A 22,407-nucleotide genomic window follows, 5' to 3' on the forward strand; every position below is an offset into this window, starting at 1 on the left:
ATATTCCTGTTTTTCATTTCTCTTGAAAGACCCTGTCTTTGAGCACCACACTGCATGGAGGATGCATGATACGGGGCCCAAGTTCGTCCTACAGGGTTATTCATGTTTACCTCCATTCATGTTTACCTCCTTGACCGTGGGCTGGTGGCTATGTTTGTTTTTTTGCCCAGTCTAAGACTTCCTGATTCTATAATGACCGTGCATCATTTTACAACCACAGGGGAAAAAAAAATGTTTAAAATAAATTTTAAACACACTCCAAAGCCCCCCAAACATTTTTTTAAAAGGCAAAAATGCTATAAATCTGAAAAATGATTATAATGATTGCCTCTTACTTCTTTCTGGCTTTTCCAATCCATCTAAAAGTTGGTTGGGAGATGACACCTGCAATTGGGATGTCTGACATGATAAATGCAGGGGTATAAGCAGGCTTGAGAGTTTGGGCTTTTCAAACACCACTGTTGGTACAAGAAACACTCTCCTGGCTCAGGAGGGGAAAGGCTTATCTTTTTCAGGTGAAAATGCTATGAGGAAACTTGGCAGAAATCCAAGGTTATAGGACCCAAAGACTCTAATTCCTCTTTTATGAAAAGAAGAAATGCCTAAGAGGCAACACTTTCCAAACAATTAACTTGCCCGTGGGCCCCTGAGGGATCCTGGATGACAAAGAGCCCCATGTTCTCTGCAAATCCAAGTAAGGTTTCTACCTAAGAAAAGTAAACCCGGAGGAGAATCTGGAGGGTGCCTGGGAACTAGAAAAACTGGTTCAAGCTTCTGTCTCGAATCCACCTCCTTGATTCAACAAGAAGACCCCTGCCCAGCTCGATGTATCATGACCCCAGGCAAGCAAGTGATTCTTCAGCACAGCTTAAACTGTAATTAAGGGGGAAATTTTTCAAGGAGCTCCTTGTAAACAGCTTGATGTGGTTGGGTCCAGGTTGCAGGGACCAGCGGGGACTGTCCTGTACTATCAGGACAGGGCCAGTGGGATTCCTGAGTAGGTGGCCTACTTTATGGGTTTGCAAAGTTGCAAGTTCTTGAGTCAGGAGACGTACCTGAGAAAATGTCCGTTTTTCAGCCCTTCAGAGCTTAGAGACCAGGGCTGGGCCGGGAGAGAAGTCAGGCGGGGCTTTGGGGACACTTGTCTCACTGCTTCTCAAATTCAGGTGTCTTCCTTAACAAACTCATTTCTGAGAACATTTGCCAGGGAAATAAAGGTCCTCAGTAGAGCAGCTTTGGAAAAGTCTATGGAAGGGAAAAGCAAAATGCAGTCACTAAACATGGTGGTGAGGAAGGGTGTTTACTCCCTTGGAAGACGTTCCTAGTATATGACAGGGTTGGCAAACACTTTCTGTAAAGGGCTAGATAGGAATTTTAGGCTCTGCGGTACATATTGTCTCAAAAGCAGCCACAGGCAGTATGCGAATAATATGGCGGCTGTCACTACAACAGCGAAGTTGAGCAGATGTGACAGAGACCAGATGGCCCTCAGAGCCCCAAATATTTACTATTTCTGGCCAATTACAGAAAAAGTGTGTGGACCTCTGAGTATACTGGGTGGATTACAAGTCAATGAAGGAAGGAACTCAGGAGAAGCAGCATTTCATCGTTGTCAAGATGAAAGAATTGACTCAAAGATGGAAACCATTGGCCACCATCACCACCTGAGCCAGGCAGCCCACGGATGAGACTTGCTGTCTCCGGGATGCTGGCTCACATCCTCCACACCTCCCCACCCCCGCCCCCTGCATCTAAGCTGCAAGCACCTCCCTTTGGGCCCTCCCTGATCTGGCCCCAGCTATCCCTGAGCACGAACCCCACCACTCCAGGCTTTCACTTTACATTCTCATAAAGATGGTATTCGGTGTCCCTTCCGCATTTTCCATCCATCCTTCCTCTGGAAACAAGTGCCCCCGCTTTCCTCCATGCCCCTGCCCCCCAGTCCACATGTCTCCCCAAGTTGAGCATCCAGGCCGAGGATGGGGCTTGTGACCTAGGCCTAAGCCAATCAGCACTCTGCTTTCACCTCAGCCATTGCGATTGGTCGGGGATGGGCAGATGCTCTAGAAAGAGCCAATAAGAGGCCATGAGACGTTTGAAAAGGAAGCCAAAGGAAAGATCTCCATGGCGGTGGCCTCAGGAGCTCCTGGCAGCCTTTTCGCAAGCACGAGGGAAGGCTGGTCTGAGAATGAAGTCGAGATAATAGAAATTGGGCTTCCCTGGTGGTGCGGTGGTCAAGAATCCACCTGCCAACGCAGGGAACACGGATTCGAACCCTGGTCCGGGAAGATCCCACATGCCACGGAGCAACGAAGCCCGCGAGCCACAACTACTGAGCCCGCATGCCACAACTACTGAAGCCTGATTGCCTAGAGCCCGTGCTCCACAACAAGAGAAGCCACTGCAAAGAGAAGCCCACGCACCGCAACGAAGAGTAGCCCCCGCTCACCGCAACTAGAGAAAGCCTGCACGCAGCAACAAAGACCCAATGCAGCCATAAATAAAATAAATAAATTTATTTTTAAAAAAAGGAAATAAAAATTTCCTTTTCCTGGAAAGAGGGTATATTTGGTAAATTTCCCCCAAACTACAAAAATAAAATAAAATAAATGCTGAGCAGAGGGGATTATCAGCATCCTCATCTGGGCTAGGAGAGCTGATTACAGGTGGGAACCTCCCTCCATGGGGTAACTGTTGAAACCACTGCATGGTTGGTGTCTCGGCAGAACCAGCAAGTTTCAGGAATCGGTTCCCAGAAGCTAGTGGCCCCGCCCACCCCAGTGGCCCCGCCCACCCCAACTACCCCCACCCCGCTCCCCCCAGCGCACCCGTTTCCACCACTTGTCCCAACACCTCCCCTTTACGTGAAAGGTTCAGAGGAAGATAAAGTTGGTGGTGCAGACCCTCAAAGCAGAGGTCGCGGTGGCCAAGAGAAAAGCAGCGTCTCCAGGCCACACCTGGAAACTATGAGAACTTTCTTCTCCCTGAGCTCATGATGCCCTCACTTCCCAGAGGCCTGACTCAGTGGGAGCAGGTCCAATTCCAATCACTCATTTATCGTTGTGGGCCAGGCACCCAGCAGTGATTCAGACAAAACTCTGTGCCTGCTTGGAGCTTACAGTGCAGTGAGGGAGGGAGAAAACAAACAGATATGGGTAGATAAGTAGGATGATGGCGTAATAACGATGAAGGAGGTAAGGTGATATGATTAAGAATGAGAGAGCTAATAGCCCAAGGGTGCAAACAACCCAAATGTGGTCCATTCATGCAATGGAATATTATTCAGCCATGAGAAGGAACATGGTACATGCTACAGACACAAAAGGCTGTACGTGTGTGACTCAGTTTATGAGAAATGTCCAGAAGAGGCCAATCCAAAAAGACAAAGTAGATTCGTGGTTATCAGTGGCGGGGCAGGGATGGGGAGTGAGTGCCAATGGGTATGAGGCTGGTGTTTTTGTTTGTTTTGTTTTTTGTTTTTTTGCGGTACGCGGGCCTCTCACTGTTGTGGCCTCTCCCGTTGCGGAGCACAGGCTCCGGACCCGCAGACTCAGCGGCCATGGCTCACGGGCCCAGCCGCTCCACGGCATGTGGGATCTTCCCGGACCAGGGCACAAACCCGTGTCCCCTGCATCGGCAGGGGGACTCCCAACCACTGTGCCACCAGGGAAGCCCTTGTCTGCCTTTTTGATGACAGACATCCTAGTGGGTACAAAGTGGTGTCTCGCTGTGGTTTTGATTTGCATTTCCCTGAGGACTGCCGATGAGCACCTTTTCATGTACTTATTGGCCATTTGTACATTTCTTTGAAGAAATGTCTCTTTGAGCCCTTTGCCCATTTTCAGTTGGGTGTTTTTCTTTTCACTGTTGAGTTGTGAGCTCTTCCTATATGCTTAATACTAGATCCTTGTCAAATATATAATTTACAAATATTGTCTCCCATTCTCTGAGTTGTCTTTTCACTTTCTTATAGTTTCCTTTGGGGCGCAAAAGCTTTTAATTTTGATGAAGTCTAACTTATCTATTTTTCTTTGGTTACTTGTGCTTTGGGTTGCATTGCCTATGTAATCAAAAAAAAAAAAAAAAGGAAACGTTTTTTACAAAAATAGGCCCAGACATTATGCAGGTTATTTAGTTGACAACATTCTTGTCCTCAAGGAGCTAACACTCGGCTGACATTCCTTGGGACTCACCGTCAGTGGTTAAAAAGCGCTGGGTCTTCATCTTGGGTGCTTTTCCAGGTTGCTGGGCAGAGTCTTTCATATTCTGATGAACCAGATGGCCCTTTAAACAGCTCAGAATTTAAGTGGGATGAGTCATCACTTAACTGTGCTTAGAAATTCTAAAATAAGTCACGTGTAAAAAGCCACTGCAGGGTTTCTGTTTTCAGTGCCTTGGCGGGCTGCGCTTTCTGTGTTTGCTGACTGTGGAATAAACCCAAACACTGGCAGATGGCGGCTGCACGGCCTCAAGTGGGAAGCACCAAATCCTGCCCGATCTAGGGAAATAGGTACCATATGTGTTCGTAATAAGAAAACACTGGAGAGCACCCAGACATCCACCAGTAGCGAACTGGTTAAATTGTGGTGCATCCAAACTCTAGAATAAGAAGAGCCAAAATCTATTAAAAATAGAGAATTTAACATGTTGGGGAGAAAAAAAAAAAAGAAAACTGAAAAAAAAAATAATAAAAGAAAAAAAAGACAAAAAAATGTTGGGGAGGAAAGCTTTTCCTCTACTCTCTTATGCTCAGTAAATAGGGGTTTATGAATTAAACTAATAAAAGGTGAACAGAAGACAATTTTTACTGTTTGTGTGCACAGGAGTTCACAGAAAAGAAGTGATAATCAAAGAAGCAGAGAGACTCAGGGGCTTATATACCATTTTAACAAAGGAAAGAGGGTTTAGGGTTCAAGGGACAGACTGTGGGGAAGTGACTAGGAAATATATGGGGGAAACTAATGGAAAACAGGACTGTTCTAGTCAGGTCTGTTTATGCAAATGCATCTCGGTTTCGACTTCCAGTCTTTGATGATAAGAGTCACTGTTCTCCCCCTGGTGTGCGGGGAAGGGGGGCACCTTCTTCAGTGCGAAATTTATGTCCTGCTTTTAGGCAGAAAAGGGGAGGGTGGAGAACTCTTCCTGCCTCAGCTGCCTTCAGCTAAAAATAATCCTTATGCCAAAGTGGCATATTTGGGGACAGCATATCCGTTAAGAACCCAATTACAACACAAATGAAGGTATAATTAAGGATGGAGGTCGGCCCTCTGAAGGAAGAGGTGGGTTTCTAGGAGAACCTCAGGGCCTTTGCACTTGCTTTTCCCATCACTGGGTCCTCACCTCACACAGGTTTGTTCAAAGTGTCCTCTGGAAGGTCTTCCCTGACCATCTGGCACAAGAGACCCCTCCTCTGGAGTATTTTTCTTCACAGCACTTACCCACTCCTGAATGCTGTTGTATATTTTTATGTGTTTGTAGCCACTGTCTGTTTTTCCTAATTGTCTGACAGCCCCCAATAATACTGTAGGATTTGATTACCTTTGCATTCCTGGTGCCCAGAGGGTGCTTGGCCTTTTTGAAGCCGAATAATACTCAACGCATGTATAAGACACGTTTTGTTCATCCATTCATCCATCCATGGACACTTAGGTTGCTTCTACTTCTTGGCTGTTGTGAACAACACTGCTATGAGCCTGGGTGTGCAAACATCTCTTCCAGATCCTGCTTGTAATTCTCGGGGTTTTATACCCACAAGAGGATTTGCTGGGTCACATGGAAATTCTATTTTTAAGTGTTTGGGGAACTTCCGTACCGTTCTTCACAGTGGCTGCACCATTTACAGTCTCTTTCTCGAGAGCAGCCTCTAAGGTGTGTGAGGTGGGTCTCCCTGTGGTCCACGTTCGCTCATCCCTGTATCCTCTGCACCCACTGCCATGTCCGCACAGTGAGATGCTCCTGAGTCCTGGTTGAATGATGGACAGATAAATGACGGAAGGAAGGATGAGTGAGTGGAGGGGAGAGGGTGTTTCTGGAAGAACGAAGTGGCCGGAAGGCACTGGTCCGAGTGAGAGGCAAAGCTCCTGCCTGCAGCGTCTGCCTGACGTCTAAGTCCACACACGCCGGGGAGGAAACGTACTGAGCAGACTCGCGGGCTCTTCAAGTTGAAGGAACCTGGAGGTTTGCCCAGTAAAGGCAGGCGCTTTCCTGAGGGCGCCAGGAGTGACCTCAGGGCTGGGGAGGCCTCCCTCGCGCCTGCACGGGCAGCCAGCGAGGGTCTGCTGGGAGGAGCGGGGGGTGCTCAGGGTGAGACCAGGCTCTGCCCTCAGGAGCTCAGAGCCTCCCCTTTGCCTCCAGGGTGCTGCATCTCCTGGGTCACCACCCTCGGGCAGGTCCCCGCTGGGCCCCCTCCCCTGGGTGTCCCTGACACCTAGAGAACGGAAGACAGGAGAGCCTGGGCCGCAGCGGGTCCTCCCACAGCCGCTGCCCCCTCCTCTCCATCACATTTCCTTTTTATGGGTTTTCAAAATGGAAGGGAATCTAATTTCTTCCCCTCCTGGGGTAACGTGCTAGAGGTGTCTTCATGTCCGCACCATGGCTGAGAAGGGCTCGGGGCACCGGGAAAAGGAACTTTTGAAGCGGCAGACTCACGACTCATGCGATATAAGACGATCATGTGTCAAAAACGTGACTCAACTCATTGGTTAAGGAGGGGCCAGTAGGACGGTACAGCAGGTTCAGAGGAGGCTTCAAAGGACCGGAAGCCGACGGGAGGACAGACAGACAGAGAGCTGCACAACTAACTGCGTCCCTCACATGAGACCCACCTGCATTTTGATAAACACCGAGGCTTCGTGCATTACCCATTTTCTACAGTTTACAGAATTGTTAAGTGGCCCAAAGACAATGGAAGGCAGAGGTCACACAGCAGGGCCCCTGAAAGGTGCTTGTCTCCCACAGGAAGCCTCATCTCCCCCCACCTGTCGTCCCCATATCCCCCACCCCCAAGGGCCCCTGAGAACGGAGACCAACAAAGCCCAGATCAGGTGTGGCCGGGGCTGGGCCGTTTGGAGACACCTGGGGGATGGGTGCATCTCTGTCCGGGGAGTGGGGGAAGGAGGGTTTCCACAGTCTCCCCACAGCCCTCATCTCTCTAGGAGGGAAACTCGAGTCCTGCCGGTGGCCTGTGAGGCACCCGCTCCTTGTGTCCTACCTCATCTCCTCCCTCACTGGGCCCCAAGCACGGGACCCCCAGCAGCTCGCCTTGAGGCCTGGCGCTCCTGCCTCAGGGCCTTTGCACTTCCTCTTCCTACGTCCTCTTCATCTCCTCGTGGGTCCTCAGGGCTGACTCTCTCCAGTAAGGGCTTCTCAGCAACCCTTCCCCGACCACACTAAGATCCTAAGCAACCATTCACTCACGGACCCCCAAACCCTGCTCCCCTTCCTTGTTTTACCTTTCTCTGTAGTACATGGGCCCACCTGACAGCCTACATGTTGGACTATGTACATGTTTCTTGTCTCTCCCCCAGTGGAATGCAAGCTCTGTGCCTGCAAGATGTTTGTTTCTTTTTATCTCCTCATGCCCAGAGCCTGGAACAGTGCATAGAACAAATACTTGACTGAATGAGTGAATAATCAAACGACAAATGTTCATTGTTAACACAAAGTAATGTTTTCATTACTACCAGTACAATGAATGCTAGTTGCTAACTGGGATACAAGTGTTATGACAGCTACTACTTCAACTCACACGTGACTGTTATCGAGGGCCCTTTAAAACGAAATCTTCGGGAAGCTAGAGCGCTGTTCCCTGTGACGGGCTTTGTCTGCCACCTAGTGGAAATCTTCAGTAACTGCAAGCCGTGCAAAGCGTTCTAAGACCGGCGTTTCGGGCAGCTGAAACGCTGTGTTGGCATCCCTGATGAGAACGCGACTCAGCACCACCCTTCTGGAGGGAAATTTAGCAATGCCTAACAAAACCACACATGCGTTCACCCTTCTCCCCACCAAACCCACTCCTAGGAACCTACCCTGAAGATACATCTCCAACACCATAGCACAAGGTTATTCACTGCATCATTATTTGTCATTTCAAACTCCTGGAAGCTACCTGAATGTCCGCATATAAGACAGGGGCTGAACAAACACAATGGCGCACTCTGCAGCGGGAAAAAAGAATGAGAAAGACCCCCTAAGAGCCACTTCGAAGGGATTTCCAAGAACCTTCTGTTAAGTGGAAAAAGCAAAGCCCCAAAGAATTTGGAAAGCTTGCTGTCCTTCACGTCGGAAAGAAGGGGTATGAGAAAATATACACGCATCTGTTCGTTTGTGCAAGAGAAAGGAAGGACAAAACAGAAACTAAGAGGCTGATCTCATCACTACAGGGCTTCGTGGAGGGCAGGAGGGTGTGGGATCCGGGTAGCCGGGATGAGGAAAGAGCGGCAGTTCCCTGGGTGTATCTTCTTCTAAATCTTTGACTCTTACTGGAAGCCAAAACATGCATTTCCCATGTGACCCAGCGACCGCAACCTGGGGCATTTATACCAGAAAGATGAAAATGCGTGTTCATGTAAAAACCTGCACACGATTCTTTGTAGCAGCTCTGTAATTATAACCGAAACCTACAAGAGACCAAAACTTCCCCCACACGGCAGGCAGAGGGTTCCATGGACTCAGCAGCAGACAGGCACGAAGTGCTGGCACATGAGACTACCTGGATAGATCTGAAGGGCCTTATGTTGGGTGAAAGAAGCCAGCCTCACAGGTCACACACTGTAGGGGACTTCCCTGGAGGTCCAGTGGTTAAGACTCTGAGCTCCCAATGTAGGGGGCTCGGGTTCGATCCCTGGTCGGGGAACTAGATAGATCCTGCACGCCGCAACTAAGAGCCTGCATGCTGCAACTAAGGAGCTTGCGTGCCACAACTAAGAACCGGCGTAGCTAAATAAATACATAAATATTAAAAAAAAAATAAAAGGTCACACACTGTATGATTTCATTCACATAAACATTCTTGTAAGGACAAAACTCATAGAGATTGGGGACTTCCCTGGTGGCGGAGTGGTTAAGAATCCACCTGCCAACGCAGGGGACACGGGTTCAAACCCTGGTCCGGGAAGATCCCACATGCGCGGAGCAACTAAGCCCACGAGGCATGACTACTGAAGCCTGCGTGGCTAGAGCCCGTGCTCCACAACAAGGGAAGCCACTGCAATGAGAAGCCCACGCACCACAATGAAGAGCAGCCCTCGCTCGCTGCAACTAGAGAAAGCCCGCGCGGAGCAATGAAGACCCAACACAGCCAAAAATAACTATAAAATAATAAACAAAATTTTAAAAACATCACAGAGATGGAAACTGATTGGTGGTTGCCAGGGGTTGGGGGTCTCTGCTGGGATGGTGGAGTGGTGGGTCCACGCCTCCACACCCGGGATAAAACAACACAGAACTCCCCACACACATTGTTGCAATGTCAGTCTCCTGGTTTTGTGACTGTACTCAAGTAAGATGTAACCGCTGGGAAAAACCAATGCGGAAAACTAGGCCAAGCGTCTAAGGAGATACTCTGCTACTTTGCAACTTCCTGTGAATCTACAAATTTCCAAATAAAATGTTAGAGAATATGATTATGGGCCAAACAAACATGCTGGGCTGGGGGGAGGTTTGGTCCCTGAGCCAACACTTTGTAACCTCTGGTTTCCAGGAGCAGGGTAGCCCTGTTCGTGACCCTCTGCCAGTATTTCCTTTGGTCCCATTCCCCTGGTTCAGAGGCTGGTGACTAGGCCAGAGGGAGCGTGGATGTGTCATCCAAAGCATCAGAAAGAGCGGATGGAAAGAGTGTGTGTGTGTGTGTGTGTGTGTGTGTGTGTGTGTGTGTCCTGTATTGATTTTCTACTGCTGTGTAATAAACTACCACAAAGCCACTTAGTGGCTTCACACTACACACATTTATTTTCTCACAGTTTCTGTGGGTTGGGAGTCTATGTTCTGGTAGGTGGCCTCATCTGCTCAGGGTCTCACCAGACTGGGATCCCCTCTGACTCGGGGGCCTCTTCCAGGTTACTGGTTGCTGGTAGAGCCCATGTCCTTGCAGTTGTATGGCTGAGATTCCGGGTTTCTTTTCTAGCTGTTGACTGGGGACCATTCTTGGATCCTGAAGGCTGCCCTCACGTCTCGGCCCCACGACCCATAACCTCGCGTATGGCAGTGGCCCCTTCAGGCCCCCAGGAGAGGGGTCTTGTCTACGAATTCTGCCAACCACCCGAGTGAACCTCCTCTGACAGAGACAGCAGGTGTAGACAACTACAGCGATCCAGCGGCTACGATTTGCTGAGTCACTGCGGAGTGTGGTAACAGTGGGGTTTGAGCTGACCCTGGAACAACAGAGCCGAGCAGCTTTGTGGAGCTCTGGCTTCTCCATCTATATCTAACGCATTTTTGCCTGAAAATATTGCATGAAATGGACTGGGGTGAGGAAACACTGTTTTCCAGGCAACACCGAGGTCTGCAAAGCTCTGTGTTAGGGCGAGGCAAAGACCCGGGACGCTATTTTATGGGAATTGCTAAATCCAATTGTACAGCAGATTTCGTTCTCATTTATGTCCTCGATCGACTTGCTATAAGGCATTTTGATGTTCTGCTCTTTCTTAGGATTCCCTTCATTAGCGGGTAGTGACCTGGACAAAAGTAGACACAAAAATATGATATGAAATTACATTTTTGCCCATCAGACAAAGAGGGGCTATTTGTGAAGGTTATTGAATACACTGGTTCTCGATGAACACCTTTTCTGGTTGTTAACATATAAATAAGATTAGCATAAACTAGGATTGGCAAACTTTTCCTGTAAAGGGCTAGTTAGTAAATATTTTCAGCTTTGGGGCCAAAATGGTTTCTGTGCAGTAATTCAACTCTGCCACAGAGCACAAAAGCAACCACAGGCAATATGTAAATGGATACAGCTGTGTTCCAATAAAAATTTATTTATGGTCACTGAAATGTGAATTTCATGTAATTTTTCGGGTTTTTTTTTGGCCTCATCCCGTGGCTTGCGATCTTAGTTCCCTGACCAGGGATCGAACCCAGGCCCTCGGCAGTGAAAGTGCGGAGTCCCAACCACTGGACCGCCAGGGAATTCCCGAATTTCATGTAATTTTCATGTCATGAAATACAATTCATCATTTGATTTTTTTCAACCATATAAAAGTATAAACACCATTATTAGCTCATGGGCTGTACAAAAACCGGCCGTGGGCTGATCCGGCCCATGAGCCACGGTTTGGCAACCTTTACATTATCTCTATTCTAATCTAAAACGTGCCCCATGTTGACATCACAGGTTAAAACCAAAGTCTTTTTTCCTTATCTGCATTTCTTCAGAATGTGCTGTGAAAATAACTCACATAGTCCCATTTGCTTGAAAACACCCAGAAAGAGAACAGAAGGCACAAAGGAGGTGTCTCAGCTCCTTCCAGTTTTTCCACATCCTGGAAGTTGAAGTTTCGGCAAAAAGTAAAGGGTTCAGGGACCACTTTTCAAAGGTAGCGTCACAGTTACGAGAGGGGAAGAGATGGCCAGCTCTGATCTGAGGTCTCTTCCCGAACACGTATGTGCGACTGACCCTGAGGACTGTGCTCCGACGATGAGGATGAACTCTTTGAACTCTTTATGGCTGGGAAGGAAGGTGATGGAGAGTCAAGCCCACTTTAATTTGGACTGAAGTGGAAATAAGGGAATTTCCATGGTCTCGCATAGCTGACGTCTCTGCCCAGGCCTGCACCTGCAGGTCTCTCTTTTTTGTTTTTTAAGATGTTTTTTGATGTGGACCATTTTTTTTAAAGCCTTTATTGAATTTGTTACAATATTGCTTCTGCTTATGTTTTGTTTTTTTGCCACTAGGCGCATGTGGGATCTTAGCTCCCTGACCAGGGATCAAACCCGCACCCCCTGCATTGGAAGGCGAAGTCTTAACCCCTGGACTGCCAGGGAAGTCCCTGCATGTCTCTGAAACTACCAGGCTGGCCTAGATTAGAGGTCATGAGCTAACAGAACAGCCTGGAGTAAGTGTAGTTTCCATTAGCCATACAAACATGCCCAAATACCCATATTTTAAATAAGTATTATAAAGAATATTCATATTGACCAATTTGGGAACCCCTGGTTAGCTCATCTATATCTGAATTACATTAAAACATGGTTTGATTCTCCATTTCTCTGAATCCACTTAGACACATGTAACTGTTAGTTTTGTAGTAGAAAAGTCAATGCATGGGACCCATGAGACAGAATGAATAAGATGACTTTTCTGGTGGTAAGAAAATGAAATGATTCTAGAATCCACCATCCCCTTGACACACACACCTCCTAACAATAATTTTTTATTTTATTTCATTTTAAAACCTATAAAGTTGTCCTTTGTAATATAATAAATCATAAAGATAAAAAAAGGTTCTGTCTTTTGCAAAAATAGCTACTGTAAAGATAGTTATTAAGAAAATAATATCAGCATCTTACCACAAATTTCCCAAAAGCCTTATTCTACAAGGGCCATGGCACAGTGGCCAAGAATGTCACCCTACACTAATGCCTCTGTCCATGCACTTCTCACCACCCTCCACTCTAGAGGAAGTGAGGAAGGCAAGAACAAAACAATAACTGCTGTAAATGCTGGAGAGGGTGTGGAGGAAAGGGAACTCTCTTGCATTGTTGGTGGGAATGTAAATTGATACAGCCACTATGGAGAACAGTATGGAGGTTCCTTAAAAAACTAAAAGTAGAACTACCATATGACCCAGCCATCCCACTACTGGGCATAAACCCAGAGAAAACCATAATTCAAAAAGAGTCATGTACCAAAATGTTCATTGCAGCTCTATTTACAATAGCCCGCAGATAGAGACAACCTGAGTGCCCATCATCGGATGAATGGATAAAGACGATGTGGCACATATATACAATGGAATATTACTCAGCCATAAAAAGAAATGATAATGAGCTATTTGTTGTTTTTGTTTTTGTTTTTTGCGGTACGTGGGCCTCTCACTGTTGTGGCCTCTCCCGTTGCGGAGCACAGGCTCCGGACGCGCAGGCTCAGCGGCCATGGCTCACGGGCCCAGCCGCTCCGCGGCATGTGGGATCTTCCCCGACCGGGGCACGAACCCGTGTCCCCTGCATCGGCAGGCGGACTCTCAACCACCGCACCACCAGGGAAGCCCGAAATTGAGCTATTTGTAATGAGGTGGATAGACCTAGAGTCTGTCATACAGAGTGCAGTAAGTCAAAAAGAGAAAGACAAATACCGTATGGTAACACATATATATGGAATTTAAGGGGAAAAAAATGTCATGAACAAGCTAGGGGTAAGACAGGAATAAAGACACAGACCTACTAGAGAATGGACTTGAAGATATGGGGAGGAGGAAGGGTAAGCTGGGACAAAGCGAGAGAGTGGCATGGACATATATACACTACCAAACGTAAAATAGATAGCTAGTGGGAAGCAGCCGCATAGCACAGGGAGATCAGCTCGGTGCTTTGTGACCGCCTGGAGGGGTGGGATAGGGAGGGTGGGAGGGAGGGAGATGCAGGAGGGAAGAGATATGGGAACATACGTATATGTATAACTGATTCACTTTGTTATAAAGCAGAAACTAACACACCATTGTAAAGCAATTATACTCCAATAAAGATGTAAAAACAAACAAACAAACAAACAAAAAACAACAGTTAAACAAAACAATAACTGCTATGGCTACTGGTCTCACACTTTTTTCAAGGTTAAAAAAAGAGAAAGGAAAAAGGCCCCAAATTCGAGAATTCTTTTTCTTCAGAATAGTTTTACTAGTTTGCCTATGGTTTGTAAACACTCAAATTTTTCTCTCCTACTCTGACACACAAATCCACTCACTCGGAGTCTTCTTCTCCCCATATCTCATATATTGTAATATTATTGTGTGGGGCTGCAGGCATCTCTGAGTTGAGAAGCTTGAGGTTACTCCCTGTTGCCATGGCAGCTTTCAGATTCTGCACCTTGGACATGAATTTCACAAGGTCCATCTCGAGCTGGGTTAGGATATTGAATGCATGGTCTTCGCTGGGGGAAGCATTTTGATTTTTCTTTGTTGGAGAGCGTAATGAATAGCCTCGAAGGGCCGGAGGATTCTTCTGCTCCTGTCAAGAAAGATATTCGGGGTGAATAATACTGTTGATGTTGCTGGTTTTGACACAATTCTAAGAGAGCTGGGCTCACCTAAGAGAAGTTGGCTCTAGCATTGATCTAGCCCAGGGATTGGCAAACGATGGCCAAATCTGGCCCACCAGTTTTTCTTGTTAATAAAGTCTTATTGGAACACAGCCAGGCTCGTTCATTTGCATACTGTCTACGGCTGCTTTCATGCTCAAACAGCAGAGTTGAGTCCTTGCAACACAGACTGAATGGGCTGCACAGCTGAAAATATCAACTATCTGGCCTTTTACAGAAAAGGTTTGCCAACCCCTGCTCCCATCAGTTTGGACACAGAATCCTGAAGCGGGGGGTTTGTCCAGGAGCGAACATGCTGCCGTATTTCTCTCCCTTCCTCTTTTCAGAGCTGTTCAGCCACTTTATGGACAGGCTGTTACCTCTTTACACCTCTGATGCTTTATGACAGGTCTTTTCCTTTACCTGGGAAATGATACCATTTCCATTCAGTTCAGCAACTTGTAATGACTCAAACGCTAGGGAAATTAAAAATCAGGGGCAGTGAGTCTGCCTCCATAACTAATGTTGACCTGAAACACGCCAAGTTCTTGAATCTATCCTCAATTTGAAACATCTGATTTAACAGGATAAATATTGAGCCAAGGCTTTAGTTGCCCAGTAAACAGAAGGTGGTCTTCAACTATGAGTCCCCACCTCTGTGAGTTAAGATCTCCCATCCTCCCTAAGGACACGTCGGGAAATGAGTTAGCCAATGTTTCTCAGGACCAGAAGTAGGTACTCTGTATTCATACTCGTTGTACTTAACCGTCTTGCCTGTAACAAACAGAGTACGTGTTCCTCTGAGTCTAAGCTTTCTGCGGTGGAATCAACGTGGTGTGAAATACGGAGCCATCCTTACCTTACCCGTCTCACTATCTCCTCGAAACTTTAGCATCACATACAGCACGACAACAAAGAAAGGCCAGAGCCACTTGCTCGCAAGCCAGCCTTGGGCGTGCTCTGGGAGACTCTGCCGAATTCGAAAGCGCGCTCCGCAAGGCGCCTTCTCCTGGGGTTCTCTGGCTTTATCTCTCAGAGAAGAAAACGTAAAGGCATAGCCGCAGGAGAGGCACAGAGGAAAGAACAAGAACCATTTCAGTGTCCGCATGGTGAGCAGAGATGGGGGACAAAGTGGCTCATGGTGGGTTGGTCTGCCCTTGCACCCGGAGACTGGGAACCAGGGCTGGGCTGGGCGGTTGGTGATGTCACAAAGGCCCTGAACCAGAACTAGCTCTGGCCAATGTGATGACTTCAGGGCAGAGGATAAAGAGGCTCGCAGGGGTTGCCTGGGAGTAGGGCTTAAAGGGAAATAGCGAAATTTCCAGAGGGCAATAAAAAGAGAGGCGGGGGAGTGATAGAAGGCCATCTCCTTGCCACTATGTTCTTTCTGACCCTCATGCTCTACTGGGAGAGTCCATCTATTTTTGTTTTTCTATTTGTTGACTGCAGACGCTGTGGTGAGCAGAGCAGCCCAGGCATGTGTCCCTGTGGAGCTGAGAGCCTAGTGGGAAAGAAAGATATTAAACCAGAGGCTAAAAAAAAAAACAACCAAAAAAACAGAGGCTACAGACTAGGAGCCACTGATGTATTTTGGCCTACATTGTTTCTGAAAATGATTATTTGCCAATATTTAAATGTCGGTGGCGGGAGGGCTTCATTTAAAAAGGCCAGATTTCAAAGGAAACTAAGTTTCCTTTGAAAAGTATGGACCATCTGGTAACACGGGGGCCCCTCTCTGCTGGAGTTGAGTAGCAACCGCCCCTCTAGGTGGCCATGTTTTCTCCACAGTCCCCACCACTCCCTATCGCCTCACAGTTACACTCATTGACTTCACCTGAGTGTGCAATGCCTGAGTTAATTAAGAGTATCATTTATTTCATTAAAATTGTGATAAGGCTGGGCTTCCCTGGTGGCGCAGTGGTTGAGAGTCCGCCTGCCAATGCAGGGGACACGGGTTCGTGCCCCGGTCCGGGAAGATCCTACATGCCGCAGAGTGGCTGGGCCCGTGAGCCATGGCCGCTGAGCCTGCGTGTCCGGAGCCTGTGCTCCGCAATGGGAGAGGCCACAACAGTGAGAGGCCCGCGTACCGCAAAAAAAAAAAAAAAAAAGTTGTGATAGGGGGATTTCCCTAGTGGTCCAGTGGTTAAGACTGCACGCTCCCAATACAGAAGGCACGGGTTCAACCCCCGGTTGGGGAACTAAGATCCTGCATGCTGCACGGTGTGGCCAAAAAAGAAAAAAATAACATTTGTGATAAGAACAGAGAGCTTTAAGAGAACACAAGGGGGCAGCTCTAGGCTGGTTCAGGCAGGAAGGCTTTCCTGAAAAAGACATTCAGGTGGAACGTGTGGGATGATCAGGAGCTGGCTGGGTAAGATGGGGAAGTGGCTGACGTCCAGGCAGGTGTGAAGACTGAGGCGAGAGGGACACAGCCTGCAGGACAACAGAGGCCGCTGCCAGGAGTACAGCCAGGGTTCAACGGCCAGTGCACTTGAAACCATCAGTTTCTAAAAATGACATGAAACAAAAAGTCCCGACTAATGGAACGCAGGGCTTGTACCTGTTCCGCTGGGTCACCTGATTCACACTTATTCCCGGGGAATAAAGCCTTCTGCTGGATATAACCAAGGGTCCATTGGGTGCCTCCCCTGTGCCTCTGTGTTGAGTGATGAAGTTCTGTGAGATGGTTTGAAACCAGGAGGAGAGACGGAGAGTGGGATCCGGCGGCACAGACTGCCCTGGGGCACATCCTCCCCCAGCTTGGGGTGGGGATGTGGGGCTCCCTGCCAAGAGCATCTGTGCAGGGCTTACGGGGGCGCGAGGCCCAAGAATTGATTAGGAAATAGGCACGGCTATTATAACCAGACTTATCTGTATGTAAAGGTATATAAATGCTGATCTGGGAAAGAAAATAGATAATTTTCAGGTTTGTTCTGGAAAAGTCCACAACAGAAATTCACTGATGTTAGTGTCATTCTGATAAAACTCCTCTATATTCACAATGTCAACACGTCCTCAGGTCCAACTTCCCACCCCGCTGAGGCACAGGACCCGGGACGGAGCAGGCTGCGCTCGGCTCTCCACCCCCTCCCCAGAATCCTCCCTCTGAGGCTGCTCCCTCCCGCCTCCGACCTTCCTCCCCCAGCTCCTTTGCCTGCTTTTTCATGGAAACCAGGGCCCTGGATCTGGTATAAAGAACCATCTGAATGATACAACTGTCTCCAGAAAGGCAGTGTTGAACCTGGATGTTCCTGATTCTTAGTCTCATAGGAGAATTTCATTAATTATTCACTTCAATACACTTTATGGATAAGATACACCAATTTTATGCACAGTTTCCCCCTTTTATAATCTTCTGCTGAGAGAGCAAGTGGAATTGACATGATGTCATAGAACTACAATCGCTATCAGTGCAATGGCTGCAATTTTCTTACTCAACGTTCGGGGAAGAAAGGAGAAAAATACAGAGATGAGAACAAGAGCAGACTTTAGACTTACTTTATTTTCGTACGAAATCATCGGGTGCCAACTAAACCTCCTCTCTCATCAAGGCGATCAGCAAGGAAGCCCCCTCAGTCCCCTCCCTGGCGCCAAGACGACCCCTCCTACAGCCCACAGCCCTGCAGGCGGAATGCACTTCAAACTCGCCCTTCCTCAAGTTCGGTTTCACTTGGCTTGTTTAATTAATTAACCACCGTGAGCAAAACCATAAGAGTCTGAGTCAAAATGAGCCAACCACATACCCATGAGGAATCTGGCATCTTTAATTATTTTAAGCATAAATAGTGCGGCCAGCGTGCTTTCGGCCGTGGGCGGGTCCACGCGCACTGGGGGAGGTGAGTGGAGAGGGTGACGGGGTGGGGCCGGCAGGGTCACCGAGCCCCCGTCTTGCCCTGCCACGCCGGCTCCGAGCTGTGGGGTGCGCCGAGGCCGCGCCCTGGGCCTCAGAAGCAGTAGGATGTGTGGGTGACCCAGTGGGCCGATTCCTCCTTGGAGCGCTTGGCGGAGCTGTGGGTCGTGAAAAGGGACTTGTAAGCTTCTGACTCTCCGCTGTCGGCGATGGACCTCTTCATGGCTCCACACGGAGGCTTCCCGGCTTTTCCGGAAGAGCTCCCCTGTGCTGCTGGAAAAATGAAAAGCCCAAAACTTTAAAGCTGGGGCTACAGATTATTCCAGATGTCACATCCTCAAAAGTTCATTAATCCCAGGAATTTCCCTCCTGCTTTCTGGGGATGAATGTTGAAATACGTTATCTCAATTGCCAAGTCCTAAAAACAAATGAAGCTACTGTATTTAAAATCACACTCATCACGACTTGCTATATATTCTCGGCACTGGTCCCAGCTCTGGGGATGACGTACATCAGATCCCGAGGCCAGGTGGCTGAGGTGTGTGTCGGGGTACTGGAACCCATGAACACTCTGGAGGGCGATTACACCACAGGATTACACACTCCTTTATTTACCTCTTCAATCTGTGCTTTTCTTCTTTGTGAAATACTATTTTCTTTGCTAAAGGTAGTGAGTTTCCAGGCAAAGGCACTAAATTCTGGACTATGCACCAAATGGAACGGCTCTCGGTCAAGAGCAGGTGGAGGAAGGCCGGCTCGAGTGCACACGTGGTGCACAGCGAGCCCCAGCCTTAAATTAGGGAACGCCTGAGTCAGGCCTCGGCGCCCCTTGTTAGCCTGGCACCAAGTGCAGACTCCACAGGAAAACTGGCATTTGTGCCCGCACCCCTTCTGTCCCGAGAGGGCTCCTGCTCTAAGGTGAATCAACTGTTTCTTAGTTACCCGCCAAGAGAGCTCAGTGAACTATTCAGAGACACCACTAGGACGAGCTTGAGTCCTCGAATTCGCGCCAGCAAAACCGTGACGCACCCACGCAGGTTCCCAGCTGTCTAAGTGGCCCACTGCCATCTCAATAGGACCCACCTGCACTTCTGGGAGGCAAGGTGGTTTTCTTCTCTTGAGAATCAAGGCTGGTTTCTTCGGGCTTCCCTGTCTTCATTTTTGATGGTCCTGGGGCTTCTGTGAAAGAACAAAGTAAGCAAAACAAAACAACATCAGGAACTTATTTAGGAAACAGGCCTATGGCCTTATTTTTGCTAAGATAAGGACCTCTTTAAGCATCTTACCTTCACTGACATCTGATTTTGAGAGAGACTCTGCCACCTTGGGTTTCTTTGTTTTCTGTGAAAAGAAAGGGGGTGGGGGGAGGGGCGGACACGTGCTCAGATGCACTGATTTCGGTGTCAGTGTGGCTCCCGCCAGTCCGGGAGCCCAGTGAGAGGCCAATACGGGTCACTCAGGGCAGGCCTCCCGCTGAAGAGGACTCTGATCCTCTGCCCTAAACCTCGGCCTCCCCACGTGTTTCCAGTTGTGCACTCTGGCCTCACATGACATACATCCGCAGAGATCTGCTCAGCTGTATAGTTACATTCCAAAACCACATCCTCAAAAAACCTAAGTGCGGAGGACAGGTTTCAGTGGTAACAGTCAGTGTTAATGGTGACGACTGCACACAAAAGAGCAGTTACCTGGATGATAACATAAGTCCAGCCAGTACCAAATCTCAACCTTTCCAGGAAGACTTCTTCAAAGTTGTCCAACTGCTCTGACACTTGTGTATTTAACTATAAGGGCTTGAGGCCTGTACTAAGGAACACTTGAGCCAATTCTCCTCAGCTCTGGATCACTTCTGTCAGAATTCTGTCGCTCATAATCGTTAAACTGGTCAGCAAAAATTTAAGGAATGCAACAAACCGTTCTAAAACCACACAGCTGATTCAATCACAGAAAGGACAAACAGGACTTACGTTCACTCAGAGAATTTACTTTAAACATGCCGTTTTCCTAAGCATGCAAAAGGTGGCATTAAAGATACGCAGCCTAAACGTTTCTGAAGGCTCCCATCACTAGAAAACATCAAAGACCTTGCTCAGGCAGTGGCCCTGAACCTGTAATATGTATATGCTACGTGATCTGTAACACTTGCATAAAACATAAACACATCCTGTTCATTTCACACATGCAAGACATGCATTCACATTTGTGAAGGTAACACGTCATCCTTCAAAAAAAAAAAATGCAGAAAGCTGCTTATTTCTAAGCCCTCCATTCAGAGCTGAGGTTATCTGAAAAGCACGAGCAATGAGGCCTTAGACAGGAAATGCTATGCCCTGTCTCCAGCTGCGGGTATACTGGGGAAATATTTTGGTTTCCTGGTAGCCGTCTCTAGGAAGCATTCCCAGAAGCTCTGGGAAGTATCCTGCCTCCGGAGAGGGGTGTGTTAGTTCCACCGGGCTTTGAACAACTTGGCAGGAAGCCTGGGACAGAGGAGACAGCTCACTAAAGTAAGAAGAAGGCTAATGACCATACCAATGTCTCTAGGAGCTTCCATTAAAATACAATTTTTCCCTTTTGTGCTTCTTAAAAACTGAACTTGATCAATAGTAGCAACAAAGAACAAGTTGGTAAATGTCCTCAAAAATACCTCAAACTTCTATTCGCTTCTAAACCCGAACTCACCCCTTTAAATGACAGAGCGTCTCTTTCTTTCTCATGAATATTGCAATAACCTTGTACAAGACCGCTTCACGGAGCACTTCTACTGGTATTTGATCACAAAAGCTGGGCACAATTCCTTGTACTACAGAACCATCCACACACATTATCTATTTTCTACCTAAGTGAAGCTATCAAAGGAGGAAATGCCAGTGGTTTGGCTCTGAGAATTCTGGGCCCACACACAATAACGATACCGCTATCATATTCTCAGCTTTTTAAAGCCTCATGACCATGAATTATGTATTATTCCAGGGTGATACGGTCTTGCACTTTCCTCTATTATGATTTTAAAGAATGAAAAAGCTGAAAAATCTTTAATTATTACATCACTGGTAAATGCAGCCAGCAGCACAGAACCAGGCAGGCTATTTCTCTTCACAACTTTATGTCCTCAGGATACTGAAACTAATTTTCTAATACTTTAGGCATTCTTCTGCCTTAGTTCTGATGGCATGAAGTTTCTCCCACATTTACCCTGAACCTTTTTTTTTTTTTTTTTTAAAGAAAGAAAAAAAGACCATGGCTATCATCTGTAAGTACTCAAGAAACAACAAAATTTACTACTGGATCCAGAATCAGTGACACATTGAATGATTTCTTAGCTGCTCAACTGTTTTGAGCCTGCTCATCACATCAGATCATTAAGCACGGATTCCACTGCTTATGGAAGGTGGTTCTAAACCTGGGGCGCAAAGCAAAGCCTTCACCCCAGCACCCCCGACCCAGAGCGCCGGGCATCAGCAAGCATCGCCGGGGCGCCACTCAAGACCGCGGCCAGGGGAGGCTCCGGACGGCCAGGCAGCGGCTTCCACGGGGGGAAGGCTGCTTGTCTCCTCGCTCCAGGGAGTGCAGGGAGGGGGTGTGCGTGCGTGTGTGTGTCTGCATGTGTGTGTGTGTGTGTGTGCATGCACGCGTGTGCGTGTGTGTCTGCATGCATGTGTGTGTGGCTGCATGCGTGCGCGCATCTGCATCTGCACTCCCAGGAGGGGGTGGGAAGCACAGGCCCCGGGCTCCCCCCAGATCTCTAGGACGTTCAAACCTGGGCCGCACAGGCTCTGCAGAGGTGCTGGGGGTGGTGTCTTTCACTCCTCCTCAGTTTTACAAGGTGTGACACCAAGCCTCTTACACGCAGTGCCCGCGCAGCAATCGTGGTGGCCGCCTTGCCCTCCGGACGCACTTCACAGGCCTGAGCTTTTCTACCCTCCTGCCCACACCCGCCCCCCGCAGGTGGCGTGAACCCCCGCCCCCCTTCACCGATGAGGCAGCCGAGCGCAGGGCAGACCACTGAGCTCGACCCAGCAAGGCCGCCTGGAATCTTCTAGAGCCCAGGCCCGCCTGGTCATAAAAAACACCTCGATCGCAGCGAACCCCGAACCAGCACCAGCAGCACAGCTGGCGGGTTTGCGACGGGCTCTGGAGCAGAACCTGCAGACTTGACTTGCGCCCAGACTCGGGAAGGTGAGGAACTGAGCCTAGGACTCTGGTACCTTTCCCAGCTTGGATCGCAGCCTCCTCCCCTCCATCCTTCTCTTCAGCGTTTCCACGTCCTCCTTGGTGCCATTGAGCACGATGACGTCGTCCTCCTGGAAGGCAGCCCCACACT

General features: G+C 48.3%; 2 protein-coding genes across 3 annotated transcripts in view; both read right to left on the reverse strand.

Moving 5' to 3' along the window:
* Positions 1-13,899: 13,899 nt before the first annotated feature.
* On the reverse strand, positions 13,900-15,344 carry LOC132438439 (protein FAM209-like). Its single transcript, XM_060032652.1, has 2 exons — positions 15,096-15,344; positions 13,900-14,163 (listed from the first exon to the last, which is right to left on the reverse strand). Exons 1-2 carry the CDS (start codon positions 15,342-15,344, stop codon positions 13,900-13,902), a joined length of 513 nt encoding a protein of 170 aa, XP_059888635.1.
* Positions 15,345-17,723: 2,379 nt separating this feature from the next.
* The window catches only part of RTF2 (replication termination factor 2), a 40,307-nt gene continuing 35,623 nt past the window's right edge, over positions 17,724-22,407 (reverse strand). The window contains exons 6-9 of one of the 2 annotated variants that reach the window (XM_060033377.1): positions 22,292-22,405; positions 19,373-19,427; positions 19,170-19,265; positions 17,724-18,356 (exon numbers count right to left, since the gene is read on the reverse strand). In XM_060033377.1, the coding sequence (XP_059889360.1) occupies positions 18,181-18,356; positions 19,170-19,265; positions 19,373-19,427; positions 22,292-22,405 (441 nt within the window). In that variant the 3' untranslated portion in view covers positions 17,724-18,180. Of the gene's footprint in view, positions 18,360-19,169; positions 19,266-19,372; positions 19,428-22,291; positions 22,406-22,407 lie in introns of both variants that reach the window. The other variant, XM_060033376.1, reaches the window with a different exon arrangement.

The sequence above is a fragment of the Delphinus delphis genome, chromosome 15, assembly GCF_949987515.2.
Source record: "Delphinus delphis chromosome 15, mDelDel1.2, whole genome shotgun sequence".
NCBI lineage: Eukaryota > Metazoa > Chordata > Mammalia > Artiodactyla > Delphinidae > Delphinus > Delphinus delphis.